Raw genomic sequence first — 21,668 nt, forward strand, 5'->3', positions numbered from 1 at the left:
ACTAATCAAGGATGTTACGAACATCTCCATTACTAATGAAGATGCTGATAATCTTATTTTATCACAAATCAAGAATCAGAGCCGTCGTCAAGAGATTCCTAGCATTAAAATATCTAATAGTGTGAATCATTTTGACTATGGTTATGAAAGGCTGAAATATATCGACGAAATTGATGTTTCTGATACAGGTCATTCAAACGAATCACATACTGAAGTTCTTGCAAATAGTCCTCATAGCTCAGAAAATTATTATTCCAGTAATAAAAGAAGCTATATTGAGACAGTATCTATTACCAAGACTCCATTGCAGTCTAGAAAGAAATTTAAATCGAGTTGCGAATCCAACAATGAACATGAAATGCAGGACGTGGGTGATGAAATTGGGCCTAGAGATCCAAATCAGACAGCTCTCAACAGTTCATTGACTCAAACCGAAAACTGTGTACAGAATGGATGTCACAATTCAGCAGCAAACACTGAAGTCCCCGGGGATACACCTCGAGAAAGTGCCCTGTTTACGGTAGGAGGCGGTGATGTTATATTAAAAGTGCCCACCATTGACGTGCTGGATGTTCCTAATTGTGCCATACGATCTTGTGACAATAACGATACAGCTTTCATTCGACGATCTCATTCAGCCAATATTCTCGGTCACCACTACTACCACAAGGACATTATAATTCCTTCCGTCGGTTCCTATAATGAACTCAGCGCAGATTCAGCCTTGCATCATGCTTCCAGTTTGACAGCTTTCTCTAGAGACTTTCCGACTTATAAGAAAACGTACGAGAGATCTTCTCGTAATAATGGAAAGGACTATCAGCGTTACCCTCAACTGATGGACGCAAAATTCCACACAGTAAGTGGGCGGCGTGAGGATCGGGTGTTTAGTCAGAGAGATATTATCAAAAGTCGATCCGCCAGCAACATACTTAATGCAAGGAATAAAAATAATCTGGGGGTAAGGCCAACCAAACTAAACGTAGCATTTTGTGACAGACCACCTACAAATGCTGGTGATCGTTACTACTCTAGTTTTTACAGCGATATAAGTGAGAGAGATCCTCACAGAGTACATCCTTGTTTCTACGAGGGCACCACGGCATTAGTTCCCGCTCAAGAAAGTTTAGATGCCGCAGAACATGTCACAGGTGTGGTATTTGAAGATGAAGTGACACCAATGAAACCTCTTCTGAAACCATCTCCACAGGTAAGATTAATATGTAAGAGGCCGTAGTGTACCACCGGTGAAACACGCCCACATACTGATTCATATATTTTTGCCTTCTCAGCACATTTAATAGGGAGTTCAATATTTGCCGTACGGATTCAAGAGAATCATAGTGTATGGCAGCGGCGGATATACTATAGGGGCCAGAGGGACCGGGCTCCACCTTTGTAATTTATTATTTGTAGCTGTTATTGCAAACACTATGAAGCGAGTATGATATTGAACGCTAATAGTCCGTCAACGGCCTCGGTTCCGTGTCCCCAACCACCTCGCCTCCCCAGGTGTTCTCAGCGGCGCATCAGTCGACTGTCTTGCATCCCCTTGCTGGCCCCAACCACCTCGCCTCCCCACGTGTTCTCAGCGGCGCATCAGTCGACTGGCTTACATTCCCTTGCTGGCCCCAACCACCTCGCCTCCCCACGTGTTCTCAGCGGCGCATCAGTCGACTGGCTTGCATCCCCTTGCTGGCCCCAACCACCTCGCCTCCCAACATGTTCTCAGCGGCGCATAAGTCGACTGGCTTACATCCCCTCCTCGGCTACCTGGCAGAGTGGCAGTGTTCATGGGTGTTGCTAGCGAGTTATCACGTCGTTTGGGGCCAGAAGAAGCTGGTCCGTTGCGCTGGCTTCATTTCACGCTTCATTTGGTTGTGTGCGGAAGCAGGAGCGCCGACTCCGGGTAATTATCGAGGGGGGGGGGGGTCATGATTATCTTGACCACAGGCATGTGAAATGAGGAACAACTATTAATGCAAATATTCCTATATTCACAAACAAACAGAAACAATAATTGAGCGTGTTTCTCAAATACATTTTTGAACGAGTCTTATATACGGAGTTCCCAATAATATTCACAACTATACAGAAAAATTGAACTTGATTCATAAATAAATACTTTGAAGGAATGATTTAAGTACGAAGCTATCAAAAATAATCACAAGTAAAAAAATTGAACTTGCACCATAAATGCATTTTCCTAATAAATATCCTATTGCCATAATGTATACTATGCATTTCATGATACGAAATGTGAAGAGCTCTACCACCAGATGTACCGCCTGAACAGTCTCCATTGGAAAATGTAGTTCTCTGAAGGAATGTCCGCGTTCTAATCTAATTTATTGATATAAAACCACCTACCACCTTCTCCCGACTTAACGCCTTAGCAGCAGTGGCGTATGCTGAGTCCAAGATGTGGACTACCACTAGACTTAGGTTACCCCTCTGCTATGGTTGGTTTAGTGAATAACAAGACTTAAGCGTTTTGAGCTGCAACGAAGAACAGTTGCCTTATGGATAATACAGGATAAACAGGGGCATAATTACCCATACTACATGGCTTTAAGAGTAAAAGAGAAAAGGTTGCACATAACTGGCTATTAACAAAAGGCAAGGAGGCGCAGCTCCGACACTCCTTATAGAAATTACTAAAAACCTAACTGAGCTTACGGCCCAAAGATACAGAGGTTAACTAAAGGAGGAACCTTTAAAGCCAAGACAGGATTTAAAAAAATTAGAGTTAGAAAACCTTAGTCACCCAATTGCAAAGTTGAATGGGGGGCGGCAGAGGGTCACCACTCTTCTTTCCCTTATGTTACATATTTTCCGTTAGGGAATAGAAACAGAGTCCTCAGACTTCGCCGAAAATCTTACATTTAAACCACCGTTTAGAAAATTACATTAAAAGAAAACGGCTAAAACCTTCCCCTCAAACTACCGCAGGCGCTATCACATGTTTAGGAAAATTCTGCCATTACCTTGTATCGCTGGATATTCTTCAAGCAGGCCGCGCCCCTGCCTCCCAGGCCTCCGTCAAGTCACACTTCCAGGCACTGGAGCAATTCAGACAAGACGGCCCTAAAGTGCCCTGCTTATGTAGTTCTGTAAGGGGAAGCTTCCGGATTAAATTGAACCACACTTTGCTGATAGGCTGGATTCCTGTACACAACCCCGGTTTTGAGTGGTTAGAGAACAAATTTACAAGCATCTGATATTTAGATTACAGTAGAGGAGGAACCAGCTGAAGTGTTGACAACTTCGGTACATTTAAAAAACAGTCTTCAGAAAAAGGTTACTAATAAGAAAAATTATATTTCCTAAGTTCTAGGTTTGTTTTTAGTCTGTGAGAGTGAGCTAGCAAATCGATGTTAGAGCCATCTAACTGTAGAAGACGAAATTCTTCGGAAGTTTACAATTTCAGGTCCGTTGGGCCGTTGGCATAGATGGTCGTATAGAAGGCGCGTAGTTTAAATAGCCGGGGAACCGATGGTATTATTATTATTATTATTATTATTATTATTATTATTATTATTATTATTATTATTATTATTATTATTATTATTATTATTATTATATGCATACACTTCATACACACTAAACACATCACACTACCATCCACCACTACCATCCACCACTACCATCCACCACAGAAACACGTAATACTGATGACGTCGCACCACACAGCGTTGGTGTAATGAAGGATAGTCAGCCGTAAAACTAGACCTAACTCCGGTACGGGCTGACTAATTAATTTAGTAATAGGACAGGAATAATAATAGCAATAATAATGTTACTTTCCCCCTGTGTGTGGGGCCGGTAGAATACACTCACGGTATCTCTGGCCTGTCGTAAAAGGAGACTAAAAGGGCTCCCAGAGGCTTTAATTTTTGTAGCATTTTTGAGCTCGACATTGCTTCTAGTTATTTGTGTCAGGCTACTGGCTTTCATATTTCTTATCCGACCTCCCTTCGTCGACTGTTGATCTTTTTCTGTTCCGACGGTGTTAGGTTTCTGAGGCCTAGAGAGTCTTTCATTTGCAAGCCCTTTATGGTGCTTGTATTTCTTTGGACAATACATTCATTCTAAGCATTGTTGGAACTTTTCAAATTTTGCTTAGGATGGTTGTCCAGTTATACTTCCCCTTGAGTCAATCGAAACTTGATAAACTGCATTCCTTCAGATCATTTACAAATGAAACGGACCAATTAAAGGTGATGTACATGAAATACATGTACATGAAATATTAGTGTAAGTAACCACCAAACACACACTTTCCTTGAAATACTATATACTGGTGATACAAATTTTGCACAATTAATGATGATGACATTACGTAGATAATAATAGTTTGTATGTAGATACGATAATAAGCTTTTGGGCTTTTTTTTTTTTTTTTTTTTTTTACAGAGAACTTCGCTCTGCGTCTTCTAAAGATAATCGCGTCTGTTCACGAGTAAGACCTCTAAAAATGAATGAAGGTTTGAATGACTTGAACTTAAGAGTGTTTTACCGTTGTCTATAGTAAGTGGTACTCTCGTTCGTCACTAGATGGCTCCCTGTGCGGAGTGCTAACTATCTCGTGATGAGGAGAATACGAATTTGGAAAAAATCGGAAAGTAATAATAATAGTGAAAGGGCACCTATATCAATTCTTAATGGCTAGCAACCACGTATTACTTAAATGACAAAGAGTGTCTCTGTTGAAATACGTATTTCCACAGCTTCCCTTATAATCCCAGACCAGTAGTGTTTAGAGTGGGTAAGAGTTCGAACATCGGGTCGGCGGATGCAGGGTGAGTCTGGGCCTTCAAGTGGTCACGGCTAGTCCGTGGTCCAACAGCTCTGCACTCTGACCGGCCAACCGAGCAGAGGAGGGATGGACACGGCTCCACGCCTCTGAATTCGGGAGACGGAGAGGGGCTGGTCCCCACCTTCGGCTGTCTTGAAAATTGTTTTCCGTGGTTTTCCATTCCCCTGCACTAAGGTGAATGCCGAGACAGTTCCTATAGGCAAGGAACGCCTACCCCTCACTTTCTCCAAGTATCTCCTGGTCTATAAGACGGCGTCACCGTCTAAGAGGCTCACCTCACCCTTCAAGGAAGGAATGAAAACATGTTAGTAGTAGTCGAACATCTTGGAACGCGATATAGATAGGGCGTGCTCAGCTATTGCTGATTTGTCTGGCAGGCTGAGACGGATATTACGTTGGTGTTCCTTGATACGAGTAGGCCTACCAATGGAACCGGAATGTTTGGCCAATGTATATCTTGCCGCAAATACAGGGAATTTTGTACACCCCAGTGTCTATTTTGTATGGCTCAATACTAAGAGTGGTGTAGCCTTTGTAAGGCAGACCCTTCAACGATGACGGGTACCATGTGTTATAAGTACACAACGCACCTTTAAAAAAAGAAGGAAACAAAATCTTGCACGGAGAAACTTTATTTTACAGGCAGATAAAAGAATACATAGTAGTACACATTGCTATTCAACATACTCACTGTTCTTATCCAAGCTCTTGTTCCTCTCCGTCAAGACATCGATGTTGGTTAAGACAGAAATCTGCTTCCAATTTCTGAAGCCACGTCATGACGTTTATCCTCGTGCTTCATCAACTATCCGAAGAGATGGAAATCACTGGAGGCCTGGTCGGACGGTCATCGCTCAACCCAGCTCGACAAGGTTTGCCTTTTTCTAGGCGAGATAAAGAGAATAGAGCTGTGTTAGTATGTCTTTTTTTTTGGGTGGGTGGGGGGTGCCGTGAGGCTCCGCCCCGCCTCACAGCCCGTGGTGACCTACCTGTTTGGACAAATGACCGACAAGCGAGAACTAACGCAGGAACATAGCTTAGTACAAGAGTACAGAATAACTTGAGGTGCAAAGGCTAGTCTTTTGCCAGCTACTTCCACCCCTCCGTAAAGGAGAAGTTATGAGAAACCTACCTAAACCCACCAGGCAATCCCATATCTCCTTCCGGCAATGGTTACCCTGTCGCGGTCATACCAAGACATCCCCGGCGCTAGACCACTGCCGCTCAAGAGCCACTGTCACCCCCGGTCCATGGCCGCCTGCAAGGCTTTCAAGGTGAAAAATGGAGAACATAATGAAAAAAAAAAAATACATTTTGACGCGCGGTCGAGAGAGAATAAATAAATAAAAAGTAGTCTTGCAAACGACCATGCGGATGGCCAGTAATGCGAAAGCTCTTCCCAAAGGAGCTACTTCGCATACCCCCTTCAAATTAGGATATTATGGCAGCCACCATTTATAACATTAAGGACGGACCGCATAGAGAATGTGGTGCCACACCATTGTTGTCATAGCGCTGGTGGCGGTGCTGAATATTGTTTTAAGAGGACATACAACTGGGCAATCATCCTCCGATAACAGTATTCGGGGGGAGCGGGGCGAGTAAAGGGGATCCGGCAATTAGAAAAATGAAGGTATCGGCCAAAGAAAGACAAAGTCCACTACGGGCATGAAAATGAAAGACGCCCTAGGCCTCGTGACCTAATACTGTACCGTCGGGGTCTGAAATGAACAAGAGTTGATCAACTAACGTCGAGTAGGGCAGATGAAGGTGAGGAGCCTGGTACAGGCAATGCCACGGCTCAGCTAAAGACCCCGTGGTCGCCAGACCACGCTCCCAAGTTAAGAGTACCTGGAGCCCCTTTTAGTCGCCTATTACGACAAGCAGTAGATATCGTGGGTGTTATTCTACTGCCCCCACCCACAAGGCAAGTTAAAGTAAGCTCTTCCACAAACTTTACGTCTGGTAGAGGAGAAATAACTGACATGGCGAGCATCACATCTGGACTAGCATTCATCTCTGGTCTTCTGGAAGTAATTCCCGTAATATTAACGTTGTTACTGCTGATTGTTTGACTAGATACTAAGGAATAGTACAGGGTAAGGTATATTGCGGAAATCATATTAAGGAGGTTGTCAAGAAAGGTTATAGATTTCTCCACACGGTTATGAGGGTATATAGGGGATGTAGTAAAGATGCAAATGAGAGGGCGTATAAGTCTCTCGTAAGACCCCAGTGTTTGGGATCCTCACCAAGACTACTTGATCCGAGAACTGGAAATAATTCAAAGGAAAGCAGCACGATTTGTTCTGGGTGTTTTCCGACAAAAGTGTAGTGTTACGAATATGTTACAAACTTTGGGCTGGGAAGACTTGGGAGTAAGGAGACGAGATTCTCGACTGTGTGGTATGTTTCGAGCTGCCAGTGGTGAGTTCGCCTGGAATGATATAAGTATACGAATAAGCTTGAGTGGTGTTTTAAAAGTAGGAAAGAAGTATGAAGATAAAGTTGGAATTCAAGGGGAAAGTGGGGCAAATATTCGTTTAAGAGGAAGAGGAGTTAGGGATTGGAATAATTTACCAAGGGAGAAGTTCAATATATTTCCAAATTCTTTGCAATTATCGAAGAAAATACAAGGGACTGTGCCACCTGGACTACCTTAAATGCAGATCAGTTGTGATTGATTGATTGATTGATTGATTGATTGATTGATTGATTGATTGATTGATTGATTGATTGATTGATTGATTGATTGATCAGTGACTTCTGCTGGGATCTAGACGTTGGCTACCAGTAGACTTAGGTTACCCCTTTTCGATGGTAGGTTTACTGAACGTCAAGCCTTCAACGTTTTGAGCCGCAGCCAATAGCCAACGGAGAAGCCTGTTGTGTTATGAAATCTGCTTCACAAGCTACTGCCCTGGCCTCTGCTGCTGCCAATACTCAACCCCTGATCAGTGGAGATGGTAGGCGAAGTTTTAACAAATTAAATTCCGGCTTTGTGGCTAAATGGATAGAATGCTTGCCTTTGGTCCGATGGCCCCGGATCAATTTTCAAAATCAACCCCATCATACTGTTAATTCCCCTGGCTTGGGAACTGGGTGTTTATGACGTCTTCGCCATTCATTTTATCCTCATAGGGACACCACCAACCCTACACAGACGCCGTACACTATCTATATAAATAAAATTGTAGGCGGTCCGCTGTCTGTAATTTCTTTTGTTTTGCCAATTTTTTCAGATATTTATCCGTTTTAGGTCAACTCAAGACCGAATCGGTGGTTTTTACGTTTCGTGTCTGTTTGTCTGTTCCACCATCACGTCGAAACGGCTGGATAGGTCTCAACCAAACTTCATATTTAGAGTATACTCATCCCGGGGAAGGTTTCGATATGCATATCATTTTAAAATCTTTGAATACTCGGGGGGTTTATAGGAAAACCAGAATGGTTTTTCCACCATCACGTCGAAACGGCTCGATAGATCACAACCAAACTTCATATTTAGAGTATACTCATCCCGGGAAAGGTTTCGATATGCATATCATTTTAAAATCTTTGAATAGACGGGGGTTTATAGGAAAACCTGAATAGTTTTTTCACCATCACGTCGAAACAGCTGGATAGATCTCGACCAAACTTCATATTTAGAGTATACTCATCCCGGGGAAGGTTTCGATAAGCATATTATTTTAAAATCTTTGAATAGACCGCGGGTTTATAGGAAAATCAGAATGGTTTTTCCACCATCACTTCGAAACGGCTGGATAGATCTCGACCAAACTTCATATTTAGAGTATACACATCCCGGAGAAGGTTTCGATATGCATATCATTTTTAAATCTTTGAATAGACGGGGGTTTATAGGAAAACCAGAATGGTTTTCCTCCATTTTCTCTTATACTATTGATTTTCTGTAAACTTCGTTTACCGTACGTGAAACGTCTCTTCATTATAAACAATTTTCGTTATGTTCATAATTTACCTTACTCTTCACATGACGGAGAAATTTACAATTTTCCGCTGGTATCATGCTCTGCATTGAGTGACCGACAGACCGACAACGAATCTACAGGTTACCATGGCAACGTCTCTGACTGCATGCCAGCAGGGAAGTAACGTATTGCCATTTTCCTCATCATGCTTTTAAATTCGTGGTTGTTCCTTGGGTAGAAGGCAAGAGAGGCGTCAATGGGCCTATATGCGGGATATTGGCGGAATATCGTTGGATGTTATAACCGCCCTCGAATAGATTAAGTAATAACACCATTAGTCATCTTCTTATTATTTGTTTACCTAAGAATCACTGGACCTAAATTTCTCCTCTGTTACCGCTTTATTATATCCATAACTCACACTAGCATCATTTATTGAGGGGCGTTTGATTTTCCAATACATTCACTTGACATTTACATATTTGTCGTTATCCGGCTGTCCTCAGTTATAATCCATTTTCTATTACTTTCAACTTTCTTAACTGTATTTTTTTTCTTCCTTAATTACGCCGTATGTACGCGAGTGCTACAAACTACTGGATGTATTTCCACCAAGACTCATATTTAGAACACACCTGTCCTTGATAGGTTTTAGGGCAAATATTGTTTCTAAATCCCTGAACTGACTGGGGGTTTATACGAAACCGAAACAGTGATTTTGCACTTCCACAAAATATACACAACCAAACTTAATGGAAATCTACCTACCTTGGTAGAATTTAATTTCTAAACCTTTTTTCTCATGTGCATCATTTCGATACGAGGATTAATAAGGGAGACTTAACTCACGAGCGGGTGCATGTAAAGCGTATTCCTTACAACTTGAAAACTACTGAAGACATTCGAACCAAAATTTATATTTAGCATCCACCTGTCCAAAGGTAGGTTTTAAATGTAAATAAAATTTCATGTCCCGGAATGGACTGGCGGTTTATAGGGAACACAAATGGTGATTTTACTCTTCCACAATATATACAGAACAAGACCAACCTGACTGGAAATCGACAAAACGTCATGGAATTCCACCTCTAAACCTTTTTTTTCATGTGCATTTTTTCGTCAGGAGGATTAATAAGGGAGATATCATGAATGGTCAGTTTTGCAGGTTAAGTCCAGCGGACATAGCCAAAAAGGTGTTTTACATGGAGCAGATTACTTATCTATATAAATCAAATCGTAACGACTGTGTGCCTCTACACTGACTATTTTGGCGAAATGTTCGTACAGCTTTCCGTTTAAGGGGTAATAATGACCATCTAGATAATTTTTGGTTTAGTTTCGTGAAAGTCCTAATTTTTACCCGCCTCGCCCAAAATCCAGATTGCGGCATAATCTGCCAGAAGGAAAAGAAGATAATTGAAATTTGACAAAATTATACGTTTTAGCCTGTAACGAACGGAAAACATCCTAGATCATTAAATTTTTCACTTTTTATCCCCGAAGAATATCGAAATATGCAGGCAATTTTAACGATGGTGCAGACCTTCGGAAATTCCTATCACATAACTGATTGCACAATCTCCGTTCAATTTGGAATGATCTACAACCTTGGCCTTATGACTTTTTGCCGTATCTGTATCCCTTTTACGTTTGATTTTTCTCTATTAATCGATGTTAAGTCAATTTGGAATTTTCACATGCATAATTCATACTTTCAATTACTTATATGAAATACAGAATCATCATACTCTTCACGAAAATTGGCCCACCCAGTAGGCATATGTGAGCCAAATGCTATGTATGTAGCTGTCACATAATTATCCGAAATTAATGTAATATGAGATAATCTTACAAAACCTTTACCCTGTTCCACGTTTCTAACTCAATCTGACCCAAGAATAGATGACATATCATACAACCAGCCATTTAGGCCACTAAATCCGGCGTGTCTTATGGTATAACCTTTTGTCGATATGACGTACGTTTAGTAGCAGTTAATCTGTAAATGAAGGTCTTCAATATTGTAAACACGCATATACTTTCGTATGCCGATCTATATATATTCACTGATGTCGATTTTTAGCGATCGAGAAAGGGTGGGTCTGATACTGTTATCAGTACTCCCCACACCGACTTTGACTGGCAGTAGGAACGGGTTCCTTCTCCAACTCCTGTGTAACTGTCATTAGTAAGGAAGGCCTACAATTGTAATGAATAGTTCCCTTCTCGATTTGACTTGCAGAAGGCAAGTGAGCATGCAGTTTTGTTTAAAACTCCCCTACCCGATTGTGTTTTGCAGTAGGCAAGGGTGCCCGCCATTATAAAGAAATGTCCTCATCTAAAATGTGACTGGCATTAGGCATAGTGGCCTGCTATTTTGATGGAAACTCACCAACTTGGTGTGACTGGCAGTAAGCTGGCTGGCAGTAGGAAAATGGGCCTGGCATTATAATGATAACTGCACAACTCAATTTCGAGTGATAGTAGGGTAATTGCCTACCATTATAATAGAAACTCCTCAACTGTAATCTGTCCTGAAGTAGGAAAGGGGGCTGCCATTTTAACGAAAACTCCCCAAATCGATTCTGTCCGTGTAGTAGGCAATGGGGCCTGCAATTATAATGTAAACTTCCCAACTCGATTGTGAATGCCAGTAGGCAAGTGAGCCTGCCGTTATATCACAAATCCGTAACAAACACTTTACATTGGAAACAACTTACGGGGACCTCCCCATGCTCTTTCTCGGATAACGCTAAGAGACATGCAATTTTAAAACAATCTTATTTACTGCATGTACACTATTTACTTCGATATTCGAATACAATGTAGAATACCGTAGCGAAGCACGGGTACATTCGCTAGTTATTAAATAAAATTGCTGAATTTTACAGCGGTCGTACCCATCGTTCACTGGGAGCTTCCTCGAGAGATCAGTGGTGGTGTCTGACCTATGATCACGGGTTCGATTCCAACCAACAAAAGAGAGCTTGAAAGTTTGCATTTCATTTTAGCAGTTGTACCTACAAAAATAAAACTATATTGCTCCTACAACAGCAGCCCTGCATTGTCTTCCTACAATGATGTAGAAGGAAACGGGAGTGAAATACCAGCACTTTGTTATCTATATGATTAAGTCGGAAGTATGAGATGAGGAAGTATATACGATGAGTAACGCATGGTTGATAGTAGTGGCGATCTGACGGACCGAAGCCTAACACACCTATCCTCCCCGGCCCCCACTCCTAACCGATACACTGCAGCAGGCCGCTGTGGGTGAATAGAGGGGAGAGAAACGAGAGTCTGGGCTGCGATATCAGTCTCCGAAGCTTAGCTCTCAGAAATACGTGCGACGTTTTTTCTCACTGCTTTTAAGTTTTGAAAATGGAGCAATGTGTCAGATGCCTACATTATAATGTGCTTCAAACTTCCATCGTTATCAATTGAGGTTTGGCTTCACCGATAGCCTTGGTAGCCCTCAGTATACGCCAATGCTTAGCCGCCTCCGAAGACTACCGAACTCTATGTTATAAGGTGACTTAACATCTAGGAGGAGATTTTTTGGAGGGAGAAGAAAACGCCTTGCTCCTTCCCCCTCCCCCCAAGGTCAGATCCACGGGGCGGAAATGTGATTATTGCGGTACGGCAATTCTCAATTATTAGGTGGACAAGCGAGTGTCTAGTTTAAGATGAACCGAGTGGATTGTTCATTAAAAACTCCCTTCAGTTCATTAAGTCTAGAAGAAAAGATTCAAATGAAACGTTTAGGCGCTTACCAACCAAATTATTTCACGTTATCTCAACTTGATGGCAAGAAAAATAGAACTTTCTGTAATATATGGCCCAGTAAAATGTCATGGTTAACATTGATTGAAGAGATACGAAGTCTGTTTTGTTTTTACTCTGTCATGTCGTGGTGAAGGATTGTGGTCAACGATCGAGTGTAAGGACCGAAAACATTTAAGTGAACGAATTAAAACACATGAGGAAAGCGCACTAAACTTAGAAAATGCCTGTAAATACAAAATATTTAGGACTGTGAACATTGCAGCACAAACTGACTCTGCGTACAAAATCTCAATCCAGAAACATAATGAAGTAGTCACAAAAATAGACACATACTAAATATAGTAGCAGAGTGCTTAAAATTTTGTGGAACTCACAGGATAGCACTGAGGGGCCATACTGACTTAGCACAGGACTTAGCGCACCGTGGTAATTTTTTAGATTTGTTATATCTTCTTGGTAATCTCGACAGTGTGTTAGATGACCATCTGAACGGCACTCACACATCAGTTTCCAAATATACCTCACATATTGTACAAAACGAACTGTACATTGAAGACTTGGTCAAAGATACCAACGCTGCAACTTTTGTTTCTTTTTTTTTTTTTTTTTTAGCTAGTTGCTTTACGTCGCACCCACACAGATAGGTCTTATGGCGACGATGGGACAGGGAAGGGCTAGGAGTGGGAAGGAAGCGGCCGTGGCCTTAATTAAGGTACAGCCCCAGCATTTGCCTGGTGTGAAAATGGAAAACCACGGAAAACCATCTTCAGGGCTGCCGACAGTGGGGTTCGAACCTACTATCTTCCGAATACTGGATACTGGCCGCACTTAAGCGACTGCAGCTATCGAGCTCGGTGACTTTTGTTTCTGTGCAGGCAGATGAAGCAACAGACATTACTTGTCAAAGTCAATTTGTTATCATATTGCGGCACATTAAGGACAATAAACCGGTTGAAAGATTTATTTCCTTTGAAAATGTTACTGATAAAACAGCCAATGGTCTCAGCGAGGTTCTGAAAATACTGCTTGAAAGGTAAAGCTCATAGTTCAGGCCTTTGATGGAGCCGCGGTGATGCAAGGGAGTAAGGGAGGTGTTCAGGCTCTGATGCTGAATTCTTTTCCGTATGCCAAGTACGTTCACTGTTACGCTCATCAACTAAATTTGATAATACGAAATGCTTGTAGGAAGAACATAAAATCTGTTTGGTTGTTCTTCGCAAACATTACTGGATTCACTGCGTTTTTTCCTTCATCGCCTAAGAGAAGTGATGTATTGCGATCAGTTTCCTCAACAAGGTGGAACTTCCAGTCTCGGGTTGTGAGTAGTGTTCATGAAAACAAATCACACATTTATTGGAATGTTTTGAGAAATTTGAGAACGATGATGATAGGGATGATGTAACAATAAGGGAGTGTTTTGGTTTTAAAAATTATTTCAGATTTTTTTTTCTTTCTGAAATTCTTCTATGAGATGATGAAACATGTCAATATTTTGTATAATACAATTCCGATGCAGAGTGCCAATGCAGTTACCATATCCAATGCATTATAACGTTTTGAATCAGCTGTTTCTAAAATAAGAGATAACAATGAAAGGTATCAGGTAGACGAAGATGAATGTTCTACTCCAACAACAAAATGATCTATATACAGCTCTGGTGTAAATCTGACTGTGGATGCCAAAGAAGTGTGTGATATAGTGATTAACCAAATGAAAGACCGATTCCAACAGTCTCATGTATTTAGAAGTTTCGAAATTATTGGTCCGAAATAGTTTGCTACGTTCAGATACATTTTTCCTACGAATTTAGTCAATATATTTTCATCGAGTTGCAGTTAATTTATTTCCCATGAGAAACTGAAAAATTAACTTTCAGTGTTTATCGTAATGATACCCTTAAAGATATTCCTTCAGTCCGTGATTTGTTCGCATTCTTCATGAAACATTCCTTCGAAGAATCGTTCTTTGTGGTATAAAAAACTCTACAAATTTCACTAACAGTTATAATTTCAACAGCGGAAGCAGAGCAAAGTTTCAGCTTATTAAAAAGAGTCAAGAATTACCTTTAGAATAGTATGGGTCAAACCAGATTGAATTCACTTGCTGCTAGTTCAATTCATGAGGAAATTGGTGAAATTCCCAACTTCACTAACAGAGTCGCTGAAATGTTTGACAATCAAGAATAGGCACGCTCAACTGCTGTATAAATGTAATGTGCCATATGGTGAGTTCAATTCTATTTATTATTAACTATTTAGTGTATATATTTAGGCCGATATATTTTGCTATCTGCACTCTCTTTTGTAGTTTTTGTGGTACAGTATAGTCGTAACTGTTCTACCCCTCATCAAAACACTTGGGGAGATGAAAGTTATTATCTTGGGACACATGAATATCAAATAAACTATTTGTGGCTTGCCCGCAAATTGCCACCCAAATAGGAACAATTAACATTCCATGGTTCCCCATTTCTGTATGTGATGTTTGGGCGGCAGGGTTACAAAACTGTAAACCAAAATTTATATTTACTAGCATAGAGACTTATACTTAAATCAGAGGGGTAGGATTTTAAATAATTAACCATTAAGTATCGCTTAAGAAAGAAAATTAACGCAATATAAAATACAAATGAATTTATTATTAAAAAAAATGAGATTAATCGGAAAAGTTTCCTTAAAGCGTGGAGGAATTTATAATTTACTTTACTGAATTTAATATTGCTTGCTTTATCTAATTGAAGCTCACCAATTGCAGCTTCCGTTGAAGTCATCTGGTTTCCGTGGTTACTCGTTCTCTTCTTCTCGATGTAGAATTTGCTGCTTGGGCATCCTTCCTTCCTTCTCTGATATGGTACGGGCTAACTGGACTAACACTCCCTACTTGCCTAGTCTTAAAATTAGACATTGGCCCTATACTTGTAAAAACTGATCAGCGTTGATCGTATGAGGAGAAAATTCAGAGATATGAATTTTTCCGTATTAGTGGAAATCTCAATCCAACCGAGCTATACAATTTATACGGTACAGACTTATACCAAATTCCATGGACTTGAACTAAACATAGTTCTTCGTCCAGAATATTTACTGAAAATACCACAAGCCGTAAGCTTGTTTCGTCTCACGCAGATCCGATAACATTACCGCAGCTGAGTACTGTATCGAAGCGATAACACATTGTACCAAAATAACTATGTCGCGGAGCGACCACATACTGTTTCAAAAATCAAATAACGTCGTTCAAAGTAGATGTTCACAGTAGAAGTAGTAGTGATGGAGTATCCGTAAGTATCTCGCTCCGCACTTTATAATATCACTGGACTCCCCCACTCTTGGTAGCAGCTCAATCTCAGATCTCTATATAACGAAACATCTGATTCGTAGATCGCATTATCATCTCCCCTTCTCTTCCTTCTTGTCGAGTGCAGTAGGCGTGGCGATGATGTACTCTGCTGGTATGCAAGCCTCGCGCACGGGTCACTGTTTACTGCCTTCCCCAAAACCCATGAGTCACGCAAAATACCCAGCTTCAAGAATAACCCTCTGTATACACAAATATGAGATGAAATGAAAATAACTATGTCTCAACATATTGACCGTATTTACAACATAATGAATTCCTATCCTACATAATATAATAATTGAAATAATAAAACGATGTTATCATACATACAATATGATTCCAAAAGGCCTTGATTACAAATGATTGACGTTGAATAAATATGTTATCTATATAAATAAAATTGTTCGTGTCTGTTTGTTTGTCTGTTTGTTCCACCATCACGTCGAAACGGCTGGATAGATCTCAACCAAACTTCATATTTAGAGTATACTCATCCCGGGGAAGGTTTCGATATGCATATCATTTTAAAATCTTTGAATATACGGGGGGTTTATAGGAAAACCAGAGTGGTTTTTCCACCATCACGTCGAAACAACTAGACAGATCTCAACCAAACTTCATATTTAGAGTATACTCATCCCGGGGAAGGTTCGACATGCATATCATTTTAAAATCTTTGAATAGACGGGGGGTTTATAGGAAAATCAGAATGCTTTTTCCACCATCACGTCGAAACGGCTGGGTAGATCTCAACCAAACTTCATATTTAGAGTATACTCATCCCGGGGAAGGTTTTGATATGCATATCATTTTAAAATCTTTGAATATACGGGGGGTTTATAGGAAAACCAGAATGGTTTTTCCACCATCACGTCGAAACGGCTAGATAGATCTTAACCAAACTTCATATTTAGAGTATACTCATCCCGGGGAAGATTCGGCATGCATATCATTTTAAAATATTTGAATACACGGGGGGTTTATAGGAAAATCAGAATGGTTTTTCCACCATCACGTCGAAACGGCTGGATAGATCTCAACTAAACTTCATATTTAGAGTATACTCATCCCGGGGAAGGTTTCGATATGCATATCATTTTAAAATCTTTGAATATACGGGGGGTTTATAGGAAAACCAGAATGGTTTTTCTACCATCACGTCGAAACGGCTAGATAGATCTCAACCAAACATCATATTTAGAGTATACTCATCTGGGGGAAGGTTTCGATATGCATATCATTTTAAAATCTTTGAATACACGGGGGGTTTATAGGAAAACCAGAATGGTTTTTCCACCATCACGTCGAAACGGCTGGATAGATCTCAACCAAACTTCATATTTAGAGTATACTCCTCCCGGGGAAGGTTTCGATATGCGTATCATTTTAAAATCTTTGAATACACCGGGGTTTATAGGAAAACCAGAATGTTTTTTCCAGCATCATGACGAAACGGCTGGATAGATCTCAACCAAACTTCATATTTAGAGTATACTCCTCTCGGGGAAGGTTTCGATATGCATATCATTTTAAAATCTTTGAATACACGAGGGTTTATAGGAAAACCAGAATGGTTTTTCCACCATCACGTCGAAACGGCTGGATAGATCTCAACCAAACTTCATATTTAGAGTATACTCCTCCCGGGGAAGGTTTAGATATGCATATCATTTTAAAATCTTTGAATACACGGGGGGTTTATAGGAAAACCAGAATGGTTTCTCCACCATCACGTCGAAACGGCTGGATAGATCTCAACCAAACTTCATATTTAGAGTATACTCCTCCCGGGAAAGGTTTCGATATGCATATAATTTTAAAATCTTTGAATACACGGGGGGTTTATAGGAAAACCAGAATGGTTTTTCCACCATCACGTCGAAACGGCTGGATAGATCTCAACTAAACTTCATATGTAGAGTATACACATCCCGGGGAAGGTTTCAATATGCAGATCATTTTAAAATCATTGAATAGACGGGGGTTTATAGGAAAACCAGAATGGTTTTCCTCCATTTTCTCTTATACTATCGATTTTCTGTAAACTTCGTTTACCGTACGTGAAACGTCTCTTCATTATAAACAACTTTCGTTACGTCCATAATTTACCTTACTCTTTACTTGACGGAGAAATTTACAATGTCCTGCTGGTACCATGCTCTGCTTTGAGTGACCGACAGACCGACAACGAACCTACAGGTTACCATGGCAACGTCTCTGACTGCATGCCAGCAGGGAAGTAACGTATTGCCATTTTCCTCATCATGCTTTTAAATTCGTGGTTGTTCCTTGGGTAGAAGGCAAGAGAGGCGTCAATGGGCCTATATGCGGGATATTGGCGGAATATCGTTGGATGTTATAACCGCCTTCGAATAGATTAAGTAATAACACCACTAGTCATATTCTTATTATTTGTTTACCTAGGAATCAATGGACCTAAATTTCTCCTCTGTTACCGCTTTATTATATCCATGACTCACACAGGCATAATTTATTGAGGGGCATTTGATTTTCTAATACATTAACTTGGCATTTACATATTTGTCGTTATCCGGCTGTCCTCAGTTATAATCCATTTTCTATTACTTTCAACTTTCTTAACTGTATTATTTTCTTCCTTAATTACGCCGTATGTACGCGAGTGCTACAAATTACTGGATGTATTTCCACCAATACTCATATTTAGAATACACCTGTCCTTGATAGGTTTTGGGGCAAACATTGTTTCTAAATCCCTGAACTGACTGGGGGTTTATACGAAACCGAAACAGTGATTTTGCACTTCCACAAAATATACACAACCAACGTTAATTTAAATCTACCTGCCTTGGTAGAAATTAATTTCTAAACCTTTTTTCTCATGTGCATCATTTCGATTCGAGGATTAATAAGGGAGATATCATTATCGGACCGTTTTTTTGTACAAGTCCCATCGGACTTAACTCACGAGCGGGTGCGTGTAAAGCGTATTCCTTACAACTTGAAAACTACTGAAGACATTCGAAACAAAATTCATATTTAGCATCCACCTGTCGAAAGGTAGGTTTTAAACGTAAATAACATTTCATGTTCCGGAATGGACTGGCGGTTTATAGGGAACCGAAATGGTGATTTTATTCTTCCACAATATATACAGAACAAGACCAGCCTGACTGGAAATCGACCAAACGTGATGGAATTCCACCTCTAAACCTTTTTTTCATGTGCATTTTTTCGTCAGGAGGATTAATAAGGGAGATATCATGAATGGTCAGTTTTGCAGGGTAAGTCCAGCGGACATAGCCAAAAAGGTGTTTTACATGGAGCAGATTCCTTATCTATATAAATCAAATCGTAACGACTGTGTGCCTCTACACTGACTATTTAGGCGAAATTTTCGTACAGCTTTCCGTTTAAGGGGTAATAATGACCATCTGCATAATTTTTGGTTTAGTTTCCTGAAAGTCCTAATTTTTACCCGCCTCGCCCGAAATCCAGATTGCGGCATAATCTGCCAGAAGAAAAAGAAGATAATTGAAATTTGACAAAATTATACGTTTTAGCCTGTAACGAACGGAAAACATCCAAGATCTTTAAAATTTTCACTTTTTATCACCGAAGAATATCGAAATATGCAGGCAATTTTAATGATGGTGCAGACCTTCGGAAATTCCTATCACATAACAGATTGCACAATCTCCGTTCAATGTGGAATGATCTACAACCTTGGTCTTATGACTTTTTGCCGTATCTGTATCCCTTTTACGTCTGATTTTTCTCTATTAATGGATGTTAAGTCAATTTGGAATTTTCACATGCATAATTCATACCTTCGATTACTTATATGAAACACAGAATCATCAAACTCTTCACGAAAATTGGCCCACCCAGTAGCCATATATGAGCCAAATGCTATGTATGTAGCTGTCACATAATTATCCGAAAAGTAATGTAATGTGAGATTATCTTACAAGAACGTTACCCTGTTCCACGTTTCTAACTCAATCTGACCCAGGAATAGATGACATATCATAGGACCAGCCATTTAGGCCACTAAATCCGGCGTGTCTTATGGTATGCATGCACACTATTTACTTCGATATTCGAATACAATGTAGAATACCGTAGCGAAGCACGGGTACATTCGCTAGTTATGAATAATTGCCGATGTCGGATAAACTTGATATCAAATGATATCGCGTAAAATTATATTATATTAAATTAGTAGGGCTGGAGAAGCCTGGACGGTTACATAGTATAGACACTACAGTATAGAAACCCATGTTTCAAAAACGCCTGCCTCAAGCCCATATTCATGGCCAAAAACTTTATATCGGGTCCCACTGGCGAAATTGATCACGAACCGCCACTGTTATATGGCATGACATTCGGTCTCTGTGGCAATAATGGGACGTACAACGAAGATAAATAATTCCCCAAATCTTCGGTAGTGATTGGAAAAATTAGTATACTGTGTAAAATATTGCCATATGGATTAATGTTCATAATAGAACTCACCTTTCGAAGTAGCCTTTATGAGAACAGAGGCAGATCGTGGGTGCACCACCGGTATTACATGACCGGCTACCCTGTGGGCCGTCGTATTTCTCGGATAGTACACGAAAAAGAAAATAGGCGGAGAAGCACCGAAAATACAGCAATACGAAGGACGGAAATATTTCACTTACGGCAGGGAGGAGGCAAAGTAATATTGAAATCCGTTGTGAACGTATTAGGAAAATATAAACTCTAAGACGAAAGTGCTGAAAATGTGACTGTCCCAATCTCAGGATGGGTGCGTTTACGGATTTAACTATGGTGGTCAACACACGATAGACACATTCAGCACTTTTGATACCGTATTGCATATTTTGGAGGTATCTTCCGGACAAGGATTGGGTCAGCCGGCCTCGCGGTGTAAGGGTAGCTTGCCTTCCTCTTAATCCGGAGGCGCAGGATTCGATTCCTTGCCGGGTCAGGGATTTCAACTGGATCTGAGGGCTCACTTGAGGTCTAGTCGGCCTAATTGATTACAATTGAGGAGCTATCTGACGGTGAGAAGCAGCCCTGACCTAGAAAGCCAAGAATAATGGCCGAGAGGATTCGTCCTGCCGACCACACGACACCTCGTAATCTACAGACCTTCGGGCTTAGTACCGGTCGCTAAGTAGGTCATGGCTCTTCGGGCCTGTTGCAGCGTGGGGGTTGGAGTGGTTTAAGGACTGAGTTATAGTGAAATCTCTTGACGATACCCAGCATTCTCTTTATCGGCCATGCCAGGAACTAAGTTTAGTTACCCATCCTAGAGATTAGTTTAACACACTCATCCCGAGAGTGGTTGATTCGCGTCCGAGTCAGTTGTGGTGGTAGACTGATGATCATTTTAAAGGGATCTAAATAACCATTTTCTTGATAAACCGTCGGGTTTACAAAAACAAAAAAAAAACAAAAAACTTGACGAAGGAAGGTCGAATAGGAGAGGTGAAAGAGAAGCACGTTACACAATTATGTGGAAGGAATGTCAGACTTAACAGGGCTCCCCGTGGTTGCCAGCACTCGCTCTCCTTGGGGTTCACCCCTTTTAGTTTCTTGTTACAACTGACAGAGGATTTCGTGCTTGTAGTATATTGCCTAACGATAGAGATATATTATTATTATTATTATTATTATTATTATTATTATTATTATTATTATTATTATTATTATTATTATTATTATTATTCCAGCAGGAAAGCTTGGGGCAGCATTGCTAACCGTACAAACGACTAGGTTTATATTACCCCAAATCACGTTGCAGACCACATTGTGA

General features: G+C 40.5%; 1 protein-coding gene across 1 annotated transcript in view; it reads left to right on the forward strand.

Annotated features, from left to right (window-relative positions):
* Window positions 1-268: 268 nt before the first annotated feature.
* The window catches only part of LOC136867191 (uncharacterized), a 45,188-nt gene continuing 23,788 nt past the window's right edge, over window positions 269-21,668 (forward strand). Inside the window, exon 1 of the mRNA XM_067144311.2 lies at window positions 269-1,210. Coding sequence (XP_067000412.2) covers window positions 359-1,210 — 852 coding nt within the window. The 5' untranslated portion in view covers window positions 269-358. The remainder of the gene's footprint in view (window positions 1,211-21,668) is intronic.

This window comes from Anabrus simplex, chromosome 3, assembly GCF_040414725.1.
Source record: "Anabrus simplex isolate iqAnaSimp1 chromosome 3, ASM4041472v1, whole genome shotgun sequence".
NCBI lineage: Eukaryota > Metazoa > Arthropoda > Insecta > Orthoptera > Tettigoniidae > Anabrus > Anabrus simplex.